This window comes from Stegostoma tigrinum, chromosome 12 (genome assembly GCF_030684315.1).
Source record: "Stegostoma tigrinum isolate sSteTig4 chromosome 12, sSteTig4.hap1, whole genome shotgun sequence".
Classification (NCBI taxonomy): domain Eukaryota; kingdom Metazoa; phylum Chordata; class Chondrichthyes; order Orectolobiformes; family Stegostomatidae; genus Stegostoma; species Stegostoma tigrinum.
The window spans coordinates 20,598,799-20,616,291 of NC_081365.1; the positions used below are offsets into that span (position 1 = coordinate 20,598,799).

Sequence of the window (17,493 nt, forward strand, 5' to 3'; positions counted from 1 at the left end):
AACTGTACTTACTCGAACCAACAAGTCCTTGGAATGTTTCTCAAAGTAAGTCTTGGCACAGTCTTCAGGAGAAGAGGAGAAGTCTGCATCTGCAGTCATATGGCCTCCTTTGATATCAGTCCCTGGAAGGTTCACAGTGAATCATTCTTATCAATGGCAACAGGACACAGTTAGGCACAAGGAATTAAATCATAGCTTAAATCGTCAGATTGTAATTACAGAGATATGTGGAAAACATTCTTTGTAGTCAATAATACACTGAACAACCACAAAGCTCTTTGTGAAAAAGTACACTGAAGTATTTGGAAAACTGCATTCGAAAAATATCTGGTGTTGATAAGCTTAGTTATAGATTGGTTTTATATGTACATTTCTCATGCAAAAAGGTGAGCAATCTTTACAACATGTACCTATTAACGGGTAAATTGCTTATCGAACAAAAGATTATGTTCAATAGGGGGAAGTTTCAGAAGAAGGCATAATTTACTGAAGAAGTAATTATTGATACAAAAAGAAAACTAGACAGGAATTTTTAAATAATGTTCTAAGGGTCCACCCCTGCGCCCACATGTATTCCCTCATCTCCCCAGGTCTCTCAGCATTCAATGTCCACCAGAATGTGAGTGTTGTGAAGAACCAATTTAAAATCTTCCCTTTGTATATCAATTGCACGCAAAGTTTCCATACAATGGTTCCCTGAATTGTCCAGCAGAGTCCAATCCCTGAGTGAAATCAAAACTCCAATTTTTTTTTCTCCTCCAATAAGGAACCAAAAGTCTGTCATGACTTTACTGGATGAGGGAGGGCATTTAAAAAGAATGTGCGGGACGAGGGTAAAAAAGGAGCTTTATACTGAGCTGTGGGACGGATTCTGTTGGAAACGATTGAACCCCGGCCTCCACACTCGGCCACATCTTCTCCTTGAGCCAGAGTGTAGCTGCAGGCAGGTTTCCCAGCCCTCCACAGATACAAATCTATCAACTAGAACTGCAGGACAGTTCCAGGAAACTGGATAACCAAACGCAGGGGGTTACAGAACAAACTCGGTACTTTTGAAGATAGCCAAGAGTTCATACATCTTTCAAGACTTCTCCAAAGTCTTCCTTCACGCGACAGTACACCATTTGTCAGGAACAACAACCATATTATGTAAACGGCCACTCACCAGGCGTTGGCCTTGAGGTATTATCACTGGACTATTAATCCAGAGACCCAGGTAACCTAGCAATGCTTTTGAAGATTTTCAAGTTTCTTTTGGAGACCAAACATACCCAAGAGCCACGCATACAGACGTCTGTTCAAGGACATGTCTCTTCTCAGTACAGTGTGCAGAGCCGCAGAGAGAACAAGTACCATGTCTTCCCTCGTCATTCGGACGACACAATTATTGGGATCCTTGCATTTAAAAAAAAAACACAACCATCAATTGCAAATGTCTGCGTGAACAAAAAAAGTGCACATTATCAGTCAAGTAGTTCTTAACGGGAGGCCATGTTACTGTTGCACTGCCAAAAAAGTCTTAAATTCATTAGTAAACGCTCTGAAAAACTTTACCGTTCTTTACAAATGAGTAGACTGAACAGCATTTTGTACTCTCTGAACATTCTAAAGTGCTTCTTAATTCACAGGCAATCCTTCAGAAAAGGAGTTCCTTGCTGTCCATTAAGTGAACGTGCAACTAATCTGTCACAAGTTAATCCCAAAAACCATAAACGATTGAATTCATGGAATCACCAGGTGATTTTTGTTTTGATTGCACTGGTTAGCAAAGGAATGTTGACCAGAGTGCTTGAGGATGTTTTGTATCCATCTGAACAAGCAAACAAAGCCTCTGTTTAGACATTTGATTTGAAAAAATTGCACCAATGACAAGGGGGCATCAACTCAGTAATAAAAAGTCAAAATCCACCTTGGAACCACATGGAACCAGAAGCATAAATTCTTACTTCAAAAAGGTAGTTGTACAATCCAAGATAACAAAGTGTGGAGCTGGATGAACACAGCAGGCCAAGCAGCATCAAGTAAACTCCAATTCTCAGGATTTGCTTTCAAAGAATTTCTCAATTCAGAAGGCTCACATTTATATAGTGCTTTTCAAGACTACCAGATGTCTACAAATGCTTAATAGCCAAGGAAGCATTTTGGAACTAGTTTTGGAGACACTGCTTGAAGTGTTGTAACACAGCAATCAATTAACACCCTGTAAATCCCCACAAACAGCAATGTGATAATGACTTTTAAAGATTGATAGAGGGAAGAATTTGGCCAGAACACCAAATACGTTCTTTGCTATTCCTCAAAATACAGTCGAACGATCTTTCGCATCCAATCAATCATGAAGACGGATGGATCTCAGTTTCATTCGTCACTCGGCTACAGTACATTCATTTCTTTCCTCCAGTAATTAGTGTGTATTGTAAAAAAGTTGCAGACACACCACTGATCCCATGAGTTGCACATTGCCAACCTGAGAGAGAATCCTTCATCCCTACTCAGTGCCTCCTGTCTATTAGCCAATTCTTTATCCGCTCTGATATACTACCAATGTTCCCAACCATTCCCACAGCTACGAAGATTAGGGTGATGCAGTAGATTCTATTTCACAGCCTCAAGGAGACAGTTGCCAGTCACTTCTCCTGCAAAGCATGGTACTTGTAGCTTGTAAATTAATCTGCTTTAGAATTCTCGGAGAGAAATCCCAGACCACAACTGAAATAAGCATTTAACAGATTTAAAAATAAAATGCTAAATACTTACCAGGCATGAGCAGAGAGGGAAAAAGTAGAACAGAATTTCTAAAGTGTTGCGCTGTACAAGAACATTAGAATCTTGCACTGAGGCACACAATGCTTTTACCTGGAAAACAAAAAAAAAAATGACATTGAACTCTCAGCACAAAAGGCAAGGTACTGTGAATGCTGGAAATTTGAAACAGGAGCAACAAAACATCAGAAATGCTCAACAATTCAGACAACACCTGGCAGAGGGAGAAACAGGCCCAACTTTTCTCAGAGCACCATTCTTTTGACTCATTCTCTCATACACACAATCCCCTACTGCCAGGTCATTCAGCCCACCTAGTCCATACTGGCCCTCTCCGAAGAGCATCCCACCCAGACCCATTCTCCTGCCAATCCCTGTGACCCCACATTTCCCATGGCCAATCCACCTAACGTGCACATCCTTGGACTGTGGGAGGAAACTGGGGCACCTGGAGGAAACCCACGCAGTCACGGGGAGAATGTGCAAACTCCACACAGGCAGTCACCCCGAGGGTGCAATCAAATCTGGGTCCTTGGCACTGTGAGGCAGCAGTGCTAATCACTGAGCCACCGTGCCGCGCCGTTCTCAACATTTTTTTGGAGATTATTAATTTCATATGGGTAGGCTGTGTTTCAAATAGGGCTGTAACCTTCAGGAGATAAAGTCAGCAAAGGCCCAGAGGTTGATTCTGGTCTTCAATACCAAATCATTTTTACAGAAGCTGCCCAGTTTTCAAAATCCATTGATTTCCAGTTAGGTGCAGTGTTAACAACAGCGATCTTAGCTGCAACATTGTTTGGTGCCAATTCCAACTTACCAGCTGAACCAACTCAGATTCCTTGCATAATGAGAAAAGTCACAGCCAAAAGAAGAGCGCGAAACAAAACCAGAAAAAAGACAACCAAAGAGCTGGACTGCACCTGCAGACTTACCGCAAGGCGAGGGTCTGTGCCAAACATGTACTTCTGCTCTCTCCTGAACGCAGATCTATTTATATGGTTGACAACAAACAGCGAGGCTGGAAGGCGAATAGAAGGGCTGACTATGACACTGCCCCACACAGCTCCATAGAAAACCTCCTGGCCGACCACCAGCATTAACTTCTGAAGCAAGACATCCGTTCTTCATTGATGAGGGAGAGAGGAGAGGAAAACAAACTGCTGAAAATGTTTGACTTCAACAAATTAAAAATACCATCGCCACTCCAATTCCAAGTCATTCTTGAGGAATTGGAGGGGGAGAAAAAAAAACAACTTAAAATCAAGTTGTTAGCTGATTGCTGTAAAATTGACCAATGCTGTAACCCCTAGTCCAAAAGCTACATCAGCAATTTTGTTTAAATGCAATAAGTTACCCTTCAATTTATGGTTCGATTCTCTAAATTTACATTTGGGGCTAGAGGGCGATACAAGGCAGGAAGGACAGCTAACAAAGTATCCATAATTTTCACCATCGAGCCTTAAAATACTTGGTCACGAAGATGTTTGCAGCTCAGGGAGGTGGTCAATCAGCCCAATGTCTCTCCAGAAGTTACAGGTCCGAGTGCATTTTGCAGACTGGTGGGCCAAGGGCTGGCAGAGGGAGACTCATTTAGATCAACGCGAGGGGTTGCATTTTCCTCAGACAAACCAGGGCATGACTCGTATAGCTCAGAGGAAGGACCTCGGGAATATTATCAAACAGAGACCAAAGGGGTGCATGCACATAGCTCTTTGCAAGTGGCATCAGAGGTAGGCAGGGTGGTGAAGGTGATCTTTGGCACGCTTGCATTCATTGGTCAGAGCATAGGAGTTGGGACGTCGTAGTGTTATGGCTGACCAAGACATAGGGAAGGCCACATTTGGAGTACCGCTTACAATTCTGGTTGCACTGCTAAGGAACGATTAAACTGGAAAGGATACACACACACACAAAAAAAAAAGGATTTACAATGATGTTACCGAGACTGGAAGGGTTGAGTTATAAAGTAGTGGCTGGATAGGCTGGGGTTTTCTTCCCTTAGGCGTAAGGGGCAGAGGGTGATCTTACAGAGGTTTATAAAATTATGAGTCAAAGATGAAGTGAATAGCCAAAGCTTCTTTTTCCCCCTATCCAGAGAGGAGGAATCCAAAACTAGAAGGCAAAGGTTTAAGGTGGGAGGGGAAAGATTTAAAAAGGGACCCAAGAGGCAACATTTTCACATAGAATGGTGTGTATATGGAATGAGCTGCCAGAGGAAGCGGTAGAGGTGGGTGGAACAACATTCGAGACACATTTGGAAAGGTATAGGATAGCAAAAAGGTGCAGAGGGATATGGACCGAGTGCAGGCAAGTAGGATTAGTTTAGTTTAGGAAAGCTGGTCGGCACAGAGAATTAGGCCAAAGGGCCTGTTTCCGCACTGTATGGCTCAATAATAGCCATGAAGGCAATGGGCGTGCAAGCGAATACTTAAATGCTGATTGAGTGTTGAGCATATTTCTGACTCAGCCACATTTTCAGGCAGTGTCCCAGATTCCTGGTACCTCTGGGTGAAAATAAAGTCTCAGCCTCCCACCTCTTCACTTAAGTCGATGTTCCTTGTTTATTAACCCCTCTGCTAATGAAACACGTGTCTTCCTATACCCGTCCTCCATAATAAAAGATGATGCAGCACCGCAAATCAAATATCAGTGTTCTCTAGCTGTCAAGTAAAATTACTTTTATCTCAGCCAATGTAGGCACGAGATATTTTCAATGATCCTTTTCGATCATTAGTCACTATATCCTGACCATCTGTCAGTGTCATATCAATCACCACACAGTATTTTTTTTTGCATCTCACTGATGTGTGGAATTGAACCTGATCACTTTACCTCCCACAGTTCTAGTGAGATATGAGATAATGAACAGGGATACTGGGCAGTGCGCCCCATTTCTTCTTTTCATGGCATTACTTGCCAGAAAGTTGATATCACAAGAGGAGAGGACCTATACAAAACCCATAGGAACACTTAGGGAATATTACCCAAAAGGTTCCTTAGAGCTACCCTTTATAACAGGGATTCAGTGTTCTGACAAATCTGTCAATTACAGATCCTTTCCACATTAAATAGGATTCCATAACTTGATATCTAAACGTTGAGCATCAAACTCAACCTTACTAATCTGTAATACCTGCTTTAGGGTATCACAATCATATGCAAGAAGATTTGCTGGCACAAAATATTGTCCAGTCAAACCCAAGGCCATCACAAACATTTGGTCCCCCTGATATTACTCATCACTAACTTTCATGAGTCTTCGCCACAGAGCATGCAAGCCAACATCCCTTTTGAGAAATTGGCCATTGGTCCTCCCCTTCTCTCTCAGGCAGTGTGATATAGTATTCAGTGATATAGTTTTGCAGACAAAGTGAACGCCTCATCAAAATAGCCCAACTTCACCTCCAGGTGAAACTGGCAAGTGTCTTGCAACCTATTTCATGTTTCAGGCTATTTTGATTCTCTGAATGAGTCCTCACCAAAATTATCCACACAAAAAAAACACCACACTTAAGTGAGTTGCAAGCAGAATTACTGATCCAATTTTACGCCCCACTCCAACCTTTCACAATTCGTTATGATTAGGGATAGCATCCATGGCTCTAGCTTAACACAGATATTTCAACTGTGTTTCATTAAGGGAGTCAAGTCTTACGCGGTACAGCACTACTTAATAAATATGTTCAACTACTGAGGCAGAATGAGAGATGGAATTTATACTCCGTGATAGTAAATAAAAATTTTGGGTATTGGAATATTTCTTTGCTTTACACATTCTGGTTTCTCCCCCCAGCAGTCTGCAGTGTTGGATCAATCAAATGGCAGTAGGTGCAGTTTGCAAATGCTAGTATATTCACTTAATTGCTTGACATCAGCCTCTTACTCAGGAAGAGAGTGATGAACTTGATCGAATAGTCTGAGGTATTGAAACAATTTTGTGTTGTGCGTTCATCAGTGTTCAAATTAGACCAAGATTATAACCCCAAATAAATTACCATCTTGGTGCTGATAGTCTGGCACTGTGCATGTCTTTTTCTTCAAAATTATTTGAACTCTCAATAAATGTCAGACGTCCCTACATGAGCAACATAAATCAAAGTAGAAAAACACGATACATGCTGGAAAAAAGACAGCAGCTACCCGAAGCACAAGGAACAAGGCACTACCTTGTGTCTCCAATGGGGAAAAGGGTTAAAGGCCACAAGATATAGGAACAGAATTAGACCATTCGGCCCATCAGGTCTGCTCCACAGTTCAGACCTGTCTGACATGCTTCTCAATCGCATTCTCTTGCCTTCTCCCTGTAGCCCTCGATCCCTTTATCAATCAAGAACCTACGTCTTAAATACACTCAATGACTCGGCCTTCACAGCCTTTCATGGCAATCAGTTCCCCAGAATCACCACCCTCTGGCTGAAGAAATGCCTCATCTCAGTTCCAAAGGGTCATCCCTTCATTCTTGAGGACATGCCTGCAGGTCCTCATTTCTCGTAAGAGTGGAAACATCTTCACCACATCCACTCTATCCAGGCCTTTCAGCATTCTGTGAGATTCTCCCTCATCCTTCTATATTAAGACCCAGAGTTCTCAACCGCTCCAAAGGAGATACCTTCGTCGTGGGATTATTCTCACAAACCTCCTCAGGACCTCCCTCCAATACCAGCACTTCCTTCCTTGGATACAGGGCCTACAATTGCTCACACTATTCCACAGTGGTTATCACTGCTATCTCTCAGCGTCCAGAGACCCAGGTTCAATTCCAGCCTCTGGCTGTCTTTGTGGAGTTTGCACATTCTCCCGGCGTTTGCGCGATTTTCTGCAGAGTTCCTCCAGGTACTCTAGTTTCCTCCTGTAGTCCAAAGACGTGCAGGTTTAGGTGGACTAGTCATGGGAAATGCTGAATTACAGGGATAGCATAGGGTGGGCTAAGTGACCTGCTTCCACACTGTATGGATTCTGTGACTTTTCAGCCATAAAGATGATAAATGTTAGATAGAATGAAAATAAACCACATAATGTGATTAAATAGTGAATGATGCCCTGCACCAGAGCAACAGTGGCAGCCAATAGAAGCTATCTTCCCTGTTTTTTTTCCTCTTTTTAACTGCCAACATTCAAATTTCCTCGCGCTCTCCCAGGGCAGCAAATCCAATGAGACAGCAACAGATTGGTTACGATGTTAATTTGAAGACAGACGCTGCAGGAGAGAGATCTTCAGTTTTAGGTTACAAGAATGTCATGGGGAAGGACTATCAATGTTGTGCCCAAAACACAGCTGCCACCCTGTAAATGCTGATCACTGCCACGTGACAGACAATGTCAGTACTTGGAAAACATTGCACTAAAGGTTATGACCCTGTATTAAAGCAAGTGTCAGAATTCAGGAGCAGGATTCAGCTTCAGACTGATTCTTGGATCTCACTGTCTGACCAGATGCAAAGCAAAAAAACTCCTCTACTATAACCACCGATGCATCTCCGTTTTCACTCACACCAGATTCCTCACCAACAGATTTGACAGTCATAAGGTCTCTCCATCATGTAGGATTCTTCAGTCCAACCAGTCCACAGCAACCATTCTCCCCAAACCAAATCAGTCCTGCTGGTCTTCGCGTGGCCCATACCTCCTCAAATATTTCTTATTCATGCATTTATCCCAGTGCCTTTTAAACATTGTAACTGGACCTGCATCCACCCATTCCTCTGGCAGTTCATTCCACACACGAACCACCCTCTGCGTAAAAACATTGCCGCTCACATCCTTGTTAAATTTTTGTCCTCTCGCCTTAAACATATGCTACTGTGATCTTGAAGTCAGCCACTATAGGGAAAAGACACATCATCTGTACACCTCATGTTTTTAAAAACCTCTAAAATGGTTGCAACATTTGTCCATTTTTCTCTCAAGCTATCCTCAGGGCCTCTATCCAACCGTGCTGCTGGGAGTTCCAGATTTTGACACAGTGACAGTGAGGAGACGGCAACAGGATTCCAATCAGGATGATCTGTGGCTCTCAGAGGAACTTGCCACGATTGCATCCTCTCGTATATCCTACCTAGAAGGGACAAGCATAGGTTAAGGACAGTCTTGCGCTGTGCATCCTCAGCTTATCAGGAACTGGGGCAAGACTGTTTCACAGCAGACTGTTACAACGAGCCAACTGAAGAGTTATTTGTTAACATTTTAAACTGGTTCAAAATGGAAATGGCTACATTTCAAAAAAAAAAAACGTTCGCCCAACGAGAATTTATGCATCTGGTCAACGGTTGCACCACCCTGTGACATGTTGTTCCAGCAAATCCTGTGCAGCACTAGATTACTTTCTGAAACTGAATGCGTGAAGTTGGCTTGCAGCACAAACCAACACACTCCTTTCCCAGGAGCAAGAAATAAATGAGATCAACACATGATTTTAAAAACACGGTTCACCAGGCTTTACCTCTCATAAATCTCTGATCCCTCCTCCAGCCCTGGTAGCAGCCCTGTGATGAAAGCTTGCAAGCTGGGATTCAGGGACTTGTGCAATGGGAGGTAGTATTTCTCATATAGCCCAAGTAGTACAGGCTTCACAGACATAGCCGCATTTCCCAGCAAGGGAAACAGGCCCGAGCTACAGGAATAATCAGATAACAAGATAAAACAAATTAACTGAACAGTGATGAATAGCTCAGCCGAGTTGAACAATGAATAAACACAAAAAAGGAATAAACATCTGGTTCAAACACATTCCGTATGCGCAGTGTTCGTGTTCACAAAATAACATGCTGAGGGAAGCACTGCGTTTGTTTTTGTTTGTAGAATATCTGAACTGCCAGCTGGACCAGCCTTTATCAGCAAGCCTAAATCATCTTGGACAGCTTGGTAGCGAGCTATCATTTTGAACCACTGCAGTCACTGGATTGTTACCTGAAACACCAACTGTGCTGCTGGGAGTTCCAGATTTTGACCCAGTGACAGTGAAGAGACTGCGATTGGATTCTAATCAGGATGCTATGCGGCACTCAGAGGAATATGCCATGATGGCATCCTCTTGTACATCTTACCCAGAAGGACAAGGGCAGCAGAGGTCGTGGGTTGGGAAGATACTGTTCATGGAGCCTTGTGCCGCTGCTGTGCGTCTTGTAGATGATGCACACTGCAACCAATGTGCATCATTGCAAGAGGGAATGAACATTGGAGATGGTGGATGGGAAATCGCAATAAAGCGCACTGTTTTGTCTTGGCTGCTGTCAAACTGCACTCATCCAGTCCTGTGCAGTGTGTTTCATTATTGTCTTGACTTGTATCTTATCGATGATAAACAGACCTGGGGAGTCAGGAGTAGAGATAATGGCAACTGCTGATGGTGGAGGATCCGAGATAACAAAGTGTGGGGCTGGGTGAACACAGCAGGCCAAGCAGCAGAGGAGCACAAAAGCTGATGTTTCGGGCCAGGTCCCTTCAGAGAGGGGGATGGGGACAGGGCTCTGAAATAAATAGGGAGAGAGGGGGAGGCAGACCGAAGATGGATAAAGGAGAAGGTAGGTGGAGACAAGAGTATAGGTGGGGAGATAGGGAGGGGGATAGGTCAGTCCGGGGTGGACAGACAGGTCAAGGAGGCGGGATGAAGTTAGTAGGTAGGAAATGGAGGTGCAGCGTGAGGTGGGAGGAGGGGATAGGTGAGGGCAAGGACAGGTTAGGGAGGCAGGGACGGGCTGAGCTGGTTTTGGGATGCAGTTTGGGGAGGGGGGGGGGGGGGGCGGGGTAAGAGAAGGGGAGATTTGAGTTGCTCTCCAAAGGGTTCCTGGCCTTGATTTACTATTGTAGTTTATTCCACTCAGATCTAGTTCAGTTTCTGGTCAATGCTAAGTCCCCCAGGATACTGCCAGTGGAGGTTCAGATACGTGAATGTCATCAAACATCAAAAATGGATACGGTCAGATACTTCGAAAAAAAATTTTTTAGAAATCGGAAATTGCTGCAAAACTTCAGCAGGTTTGGTAGCATCTGTGGAGAGAAAAAATGTTTTTTAGGTCCAGTGACCCTTCTTCAGAACTGCTTCTGAGGAGTTCTGAATAAAGAATATTGCACAAGTCATCAATATTTCAACTTCTGATTTTATAATGGTGGGGAGGGGGAAAGAGGAGAGGAGAGAGGCCGTAGGTCAGTGATGAAGCAGCCAACAATGGTTGAGCCTAGGACACAACCCTGAGGAACTCCTGCAGAGTTGTCATGGAGCAGAGATGATTAACCTGATGGCACTCTTAACAAGTGTAAATTAAAGTTCTATTACTATAATCTACAGGCAGTGTTAAATACCAACATATAATAAATGCTTAACCAATGTGCTAGATAGATTACGATGAATTGGATTAAACAAAATTACTTCCTTCTGTTCAAATCGTTATTTACTGCACCTGTAAAAGAATAAGTCCTTGGCCAGCCATTTGGTTCCGATTATTTTAAATATAACCTCATAGGTTTCTAGCGCTTTCAGATGGACACCAATGGGAAGTGCTGGATGTAAGCACTGAGCAAGCCTTTTGCTGATGATCAACCTTTTTGGCAGAAGGGAATACTTCAAATTGCTCTGAAGTGCCTGCAGAAATAGAAGATTAAGAAGGCAACACTTAAGTCTTGTTTTCGGAAATAGCAGCAAATTACCAGATCACAAATGCAAAATAGAAGTCAACAAACTCAAAAATCGATCCAAAAGACCAGAAGATATAGGAGCAGAAGTAGATCACTCAGCCCAAACTTGCTCTGTCATTCAATTATGGTTGATATGTTTCTCAACACTATTCTACTGCCTTCTCCTCATGACAATTGATCCACTTACTCATCAAGAACACATCTGTCAGACAATGACTTGGCCTCCACAACCTGCCATGGCAAGGAGTTTGACAGGTTAAATCACCCTCTGGCTGAGGGAATTTCTCCTCCCCCTCAGTTTGAAAGGGTCATTCCTTCACTCGAAGGGTGGACCGCTGTTTCCACTGGCAGGACAGACTAGGATCCATCATCTCCACATCCATTCTATCCAGGCCTCTCAGTATTCTAAGCTTTAACTGAGGTAGTTGCATTCCCAACACTGACCCCTGTGGAATTCCACATGTCACCAGCTGCCATCCTAAAAAACCCTTATTCTTACTGTGTTCTGCCAGTCAGCCAATCCTCGATTCACACTAGTATCTTGTTTCTAACAAGATGGGCTATCATCTTATTTAGCAGCAGACTGCATGGCACCTTGGCAAAGGCCTCCTGGAAATGTAAACTGGTTGTGTCCACTGGCTCTCCTTTATCTAACTTGCTCGTTACCTCCTCAGCGAATTCTGAATCTAAGATTCTATTCTTACCGAGGATCAAGGTCAGGCTAACCAGTCCATAGTTTCCTGGATTCTACCTCCTTCCCTTACTAAAAGCAGGGATGTAATATTAGTCATTTTCCAGTCCTCTGAATCCAGTTATGCCTCTGCAATCTCAACTATCTCCTTCAAAACCTTGGGGTGTAGTCCATGCTTGTCTGGGTGATTTACCCATCTTCAAAACTTTCAGCTTACCTAGCATCTTCTCCTTAGTGATGGCCACTACACTCATCCCTCCACCTCTGCCCCTCGAAGTTCCTGGTATGCTGCTTCCACTGTGAAAACGGATACAAAGTACCTATTCAATTCCACCGTCATTTCTTTGTTTCCTATTATCACCCGAATAACAGTTCAATGTCCACTCTTGCCTTTCTTACATATCTAAAATAATCTCTAATTTTGCTTAATATTAGCTAGCCTATTCTCATTTCATCTTTGCTCCCCTCATTTCATTTTTTAAGATATCCTCAACTGGATTTTAATTCTTCCCAATTCTCTGAATTCCTACTAATCTATACTACATTGTAAACTTTCTTTTATGCTGTCCCGGAATCCCTTGGTCGACTGTAGCGGCCTCATCTTCTCCTTAGTTATGTTCTGTTCTTCGGATGAATTGCTGCCGTACCTCTAAGTACCACCAGATACCATCGCCACTGCTGCTCCACTATCCTCCCTGCAAGGTCCCTTTAATGTCCTTTCAATAGCCTTTAACTGTAATACCGTTACATTGGATTCCAGTTCTCCCTCTCAATCTGCTGAGGTGAATTCTATTGTATTATGGTCACTACCTCAAGGGGGTCCTTCACCTTACACTCCCTAATCAAGTCTGCATCGTGACACATCAAATTCAGAATTCCTTAGTGAGCTCTACTACAAGCTGCTGAGCAAAACTAAGACATTCCAAGAATTCCTTGGCTTGGGATCCACTAACAACCTGATTTTCCCAGTCCAGCTGCATATTGAAGTTCCCCATGATTATTGTAATACTACCTTTCTTACATACCTTTTCTATCTACAGATAAATTTTCTTCCCCACATCTTGACTACTGCCAGGAAGCCTGTACACAACTCCTGTCAAGCTTTCCTTCTCTGATGCCACTTGGCCTATTATGTTCATACAGCTCGACACCTTGTTATCTCCCAGCAAGGTTTTTCTTTTAAACTTTGTATTTCTACCCATACAGATTCAATCCTTTCCAACTCTGTCACTTTTTGCTATCAATTTAGTTTCAATTCTTTACCAACAAGACAACCCTACCCTTGGACATTTAGTTCCCATTCCAAATTCCCTTTGCAACCCGTCTGTGATACCCACAACATTGACCGGGACAATTTCAATAAGCACTACAAGCTCGCTTACCTTCTTCTATTGCTGCATTTAAATACAACACCCTCAGTCCTCTATTGACTACACTCCTTCTCTAGTGGTCCACTGTATATAATGTTAGATTCCTGACTCTTCTTTCCCCCCCCCCCCCCGACCCCACACACTGTCCTAATACTTGTTCTGGAAATTTTAATAACCTCTTCTGAGCTACCCGACACCCCACCCCCCGACTTCAACCTTTTCCCATGCAACTCAACTCTCCCACCGACTATTTAGTTTAAAGCACTCTCCACAGCCCCAGTTGTGAGATTCGCCAGGACTGGTCCTAGCATGATTCAGGTACAGCCCATCCCATCGGAACAGCTCCCTCCTTCCCAAGCAGATGTGCTAATTTCCCATGAATTCTAACCAGTTTTTCCCACAAGCTTTGACCACATGCCTCCAGCGAGTGGAACTGTATTTGAATAAAGCACAGAAGGGAGGGGCCGAGATTAGACATAAAATAACCTCTTCCTTGACCAATGACCCAAATATCAACTGGTGCAGAAACTATAAGAAGGCGGAATTGGAACCGCGCTGACCTAAATCAAAGGCAGAATCAAAGGGAAATGGATACAGCAGGGACAGCAAGTTAGTTGGAAGGTCAGACTGGAAACACAGTGATTTCTAGATGTTTTGTCACAGTGGACAGATGTGAATTGCAGTAATTATGGTGCCAGGATTGCAACCACAGCTTTTTCATTTAGATTGTTAACAGTGTAGGATGCTATAAGCAAATTCATATTCAGTTTTGCTAAGGCAAGTAACTTTCACTTCATCTGCAGGTCTTATCCAAGTTATTTAGATGAACACTCGACACACCATAGTTTCAAGGCAATGGGCCAAGTGCTGGAAAATGGAATCAGAACAGATGGTTGTTTCGTGACTGGCATAGACATGATGGGCCAAAGTGCCTTTTTCCATTCTCTAAGAACCCTATGTCTCAGTTGTCCAAAATAAAATCAGTAGTAAGTTATTTGTGATCAGTTGAGCATTCTTCTTCTGCCTCACTTGGTAAACCATGAACAACAGCAAGGTACATCCCATCTTGGCAGCTAGAGTTTACACTATGTAAAGTGTCAGCAACTAGGTAATAATTTCCCCCAATAGCAAAGCTTAATTAAAAAGTAAACTGCTTTCAACCTTTTTAAAAACAAATGCCCGTTTGGACATTGTAACTGCCTGAGTGCTACGATCAGAATTGGAGGTCAGGCACGGATTCCAGATTTCAGCACTCACTCAGCTGCATTATGGGAGATGTAATAAGTGGTCATGACAGCTTTTTTGGGGAAAAAAGCAAATACAATTACATAAAAAAAGGAGAGACCCTATGATTACAGAGAAGAAATCAAAAGGACAATTTCGGTTCTATAGTTAAACAAAAATAAGGTTAACTTCACATCATCTGTCTGAAAATTAATGTGGCTCTACCCACTGATGCATCTGTATCCTTCTTTAGGGGAGTCTTCCAGTTTAAAATCAAGAGACAATGGTTTGTTGCCAGCCAAAATGGTGTTTTGTTGCTGCTTCAAGGAAGAGCAGCCCCGATACACATTTGGGTTATAAAACTTTGAAATCCATCCCAAGGAGATTCTGAAACTGGGAAAACAGCAGGAAAGATCTACATGGACCAGCCACAAGATAAATTGGCCCTTTACACCATCAGCAACCCAGTGGGGCAAGCCAACACCTGGTGGCTCCCAGGCCTCTTCTCACACTACATGCAGCAGCATAGGAAACATCGGGGGAGGCAGTGGCTAGCAGTATTGTCGCTCAACCGTTAATCCAAACACTCAGGCAACGTTCTGGGGAAATCAGGTTCGAATCCTGCCATGGAAGGTGGTGGAATTTGAATTCAATTTTTGTCTGGAATTAATAGTCTAATGACAACAGGGAATCCATTGTTGATTGTCAGAAAAACCCATCTGGTTCACTAATGTCCTTTGGGAAGGAAATTGCCATCTTTACCTGGTCTGGCCTACATGTAACTCCAGACCCACAGCAATGTGGTTGACTCTGAACTGACCCTGGGCAACTAGGGATGGGCAATAAATGCCACCTGGCCAGCAACACCCTCATCCTGTGAATGAATCAAGGAAAGTAAAACTTCGGTGCTGCGTTATCAAGATAGAATTTTTTCCAAGTCATTTATTTTGAGAACATGGACGTGCTAATGAGCCTCTCAAAATACTTTGAGAAGCTTCCTGGAGGATCTTCAGACTAAAAATTGCAAACCGTTCCCAGATACGGCTGCAAGATACCGCAGATGCTGAAAAACCACAACAAAACAGAAAATGGTCAGCATTTGTGGACAGAGAAACAAGAGACTATGTTTTACATTGCTAACCCGTTTACAAATCTGAAGAAAGGCCTTAAAATGAATTAAAACATCAACACTAAGGCTTTACATCAGGATTTCTAATGTCAAGTCATTGACCTGAAATATTAACTCTGTCTCTCTTCACAAAGAAGCCGCTAGTGTCAAGTTGCCATTGTCTTGCCAGAGCCTAGGGCCACACTTGCATAAGAGCAAGGGGCCTGGCGGTGGTGACACCAGAGGGTCACCATATCACAGGCAAGGGGAGAGGTGGAGGAAGATGCTTCACAGTAACCCCAGTCAGTGCAGTAATTCAACCCACACTGTTAGCCTCAGTCTACATTGCAAACCTGGTCCTTCATGGTAACTTCAGCTGGTACAGGAATCGAGCTCACACTGTACACATCACATGACTTGGCCAACCAGCCAATGGAACTAAACTGACCCTCACTGTTAGTCTAAGTGATTACAGCACCAGACTAGTAATCCAGAGGCTCAGAATCAAAAACGAAAGATACTGGTAAAACTCAGCAGGGTCTGGCAGCACGTGTGAAGAGAAATCAGTTAACGTTTCGGAGCTAGTGACGCTCCTAAAGGCCCAGGAGAATGCGAGGGCATGGGTTCAAATCCCATCAGGAGAGCTGGTGAAATTTTAAATTTAGTTAGAAATGAATAATCAACTAATCTCAGGAAATGAAGAGGACAAAATACTCTTCAATTGTTGTCACAATTCACCTAGGTCAACAAACGGCTTTTAGGGCAGGAAATCTGCCATACTAGTCTGGTCTGGCCTGGTCTAAATGGAATTCCAGATCCAGTGACATTGTTGACTCTTAACTGCCCAGATGCCGCCTATAAAGTCATTCAGTTCAAGGGCAAATAGCAGGTTGGCCCTGCCAGTGCAAATACTCCCACTAAGGAATAAAGCCATGGGGCAGGAGGGAATATACAGACAAAAGCATTCCGATAATTATTTTGCTTTTATTTCACGATAAGAATCAGGCTGGTTTCTAAATAGCAAAAACAGGATTGTCAAGTTCAAGAAAAAGCAGGACTCATCTGTTTTCATATTTATATCCAATAAAATTTATTCCTATTTTAAAAAATGGGAAAATAGCATCATGGATGTCCACATAACCTCTTGAAAGATGAAATGAAAATGCAGAATACTAGCTCCTTTCTAGAAACAGCAAATTAACACCTAGGATATTGCACTTTAACTGTGAACCACACTCCATTAGATACTATTGCCCCTTTTGCCTGGACCCCTCCCAGTACAAGGAGTTTCATCTTAAAACACAGTGATTTCACTTGATATTCCACTGCAGGCAGCATTCCCACCTAGAATACAGGAAGTTACCTCATATCTGGGCAGACCTTTACAAAGCCCACATGCTCAGCACAGCCAAACAGGAAATACCTGATGAACAGCACCAAGCTCAGGATGATTCAACAGATGGAGAATGATTTCATAACACACTGGCACAGATTGTTATCTCCAACCTTTGCTCCTGGTGAACAGGTGGTACGGCACTGACAACTGGAGGTGTGATGTGCGTTTATTCTTGTTCATGGAAAATGTCACTGAAGGTTTCAGGTCACTGAACATGTATTGAATTTGCAATACAGATCACTAGTTAATACACAGAACGGGGAGTCCCTCAGGAACTCTTGTGGTGCACAGGGCTTCACTGAATTCTTTA

General features: G+C 43.1%; 1 protein-coding gene across 5 annotated transcripts in view; it reads right to left on the minus strand.

The window, feature by feature from the left end:
- Window positions 1–17,493, minus strand: part of dop1b (DOP1 leucine zipper like protein B) — a 154,764-nt gene that overhangs the window by 89,848 nt on the left and 47,423 nt on the right. For 4 of the 5 annotated variants that reach the window (XM_059650177.1, XM_059650179.1, XM_059650178.1 and 1 more), the window contains 6 exons: window positions 11,160–11,341; window positions 9,203–9,373; window positions 3,696–3,885; window positions 2,758–2,856; window positions 1,272–1,395; window positions 13–122 (listed from right to left, as the gene is read on the minus strand). In XM_059650177.1, coding sequence (XP_059506160.1) covers window positions 13–122; window positions 1,272–1,395; window positions 2,758–2,856; window positions 3,696–3,885; window positions 9,203–9,373; window positions 11,160–11,341 — 876 coding nt within the window. The remainder of the gene's footprint in view (window positions 1–12; window positions 123–1,271; window positions 1,396–2,757; window positions 2,857–3,695; window positions 3,886–9,202; window positions 9,374–11,159; window positions 11,342–17,493) is intronic. The other variant, XM_059650180.1, reaches the window with a different exon arrangement.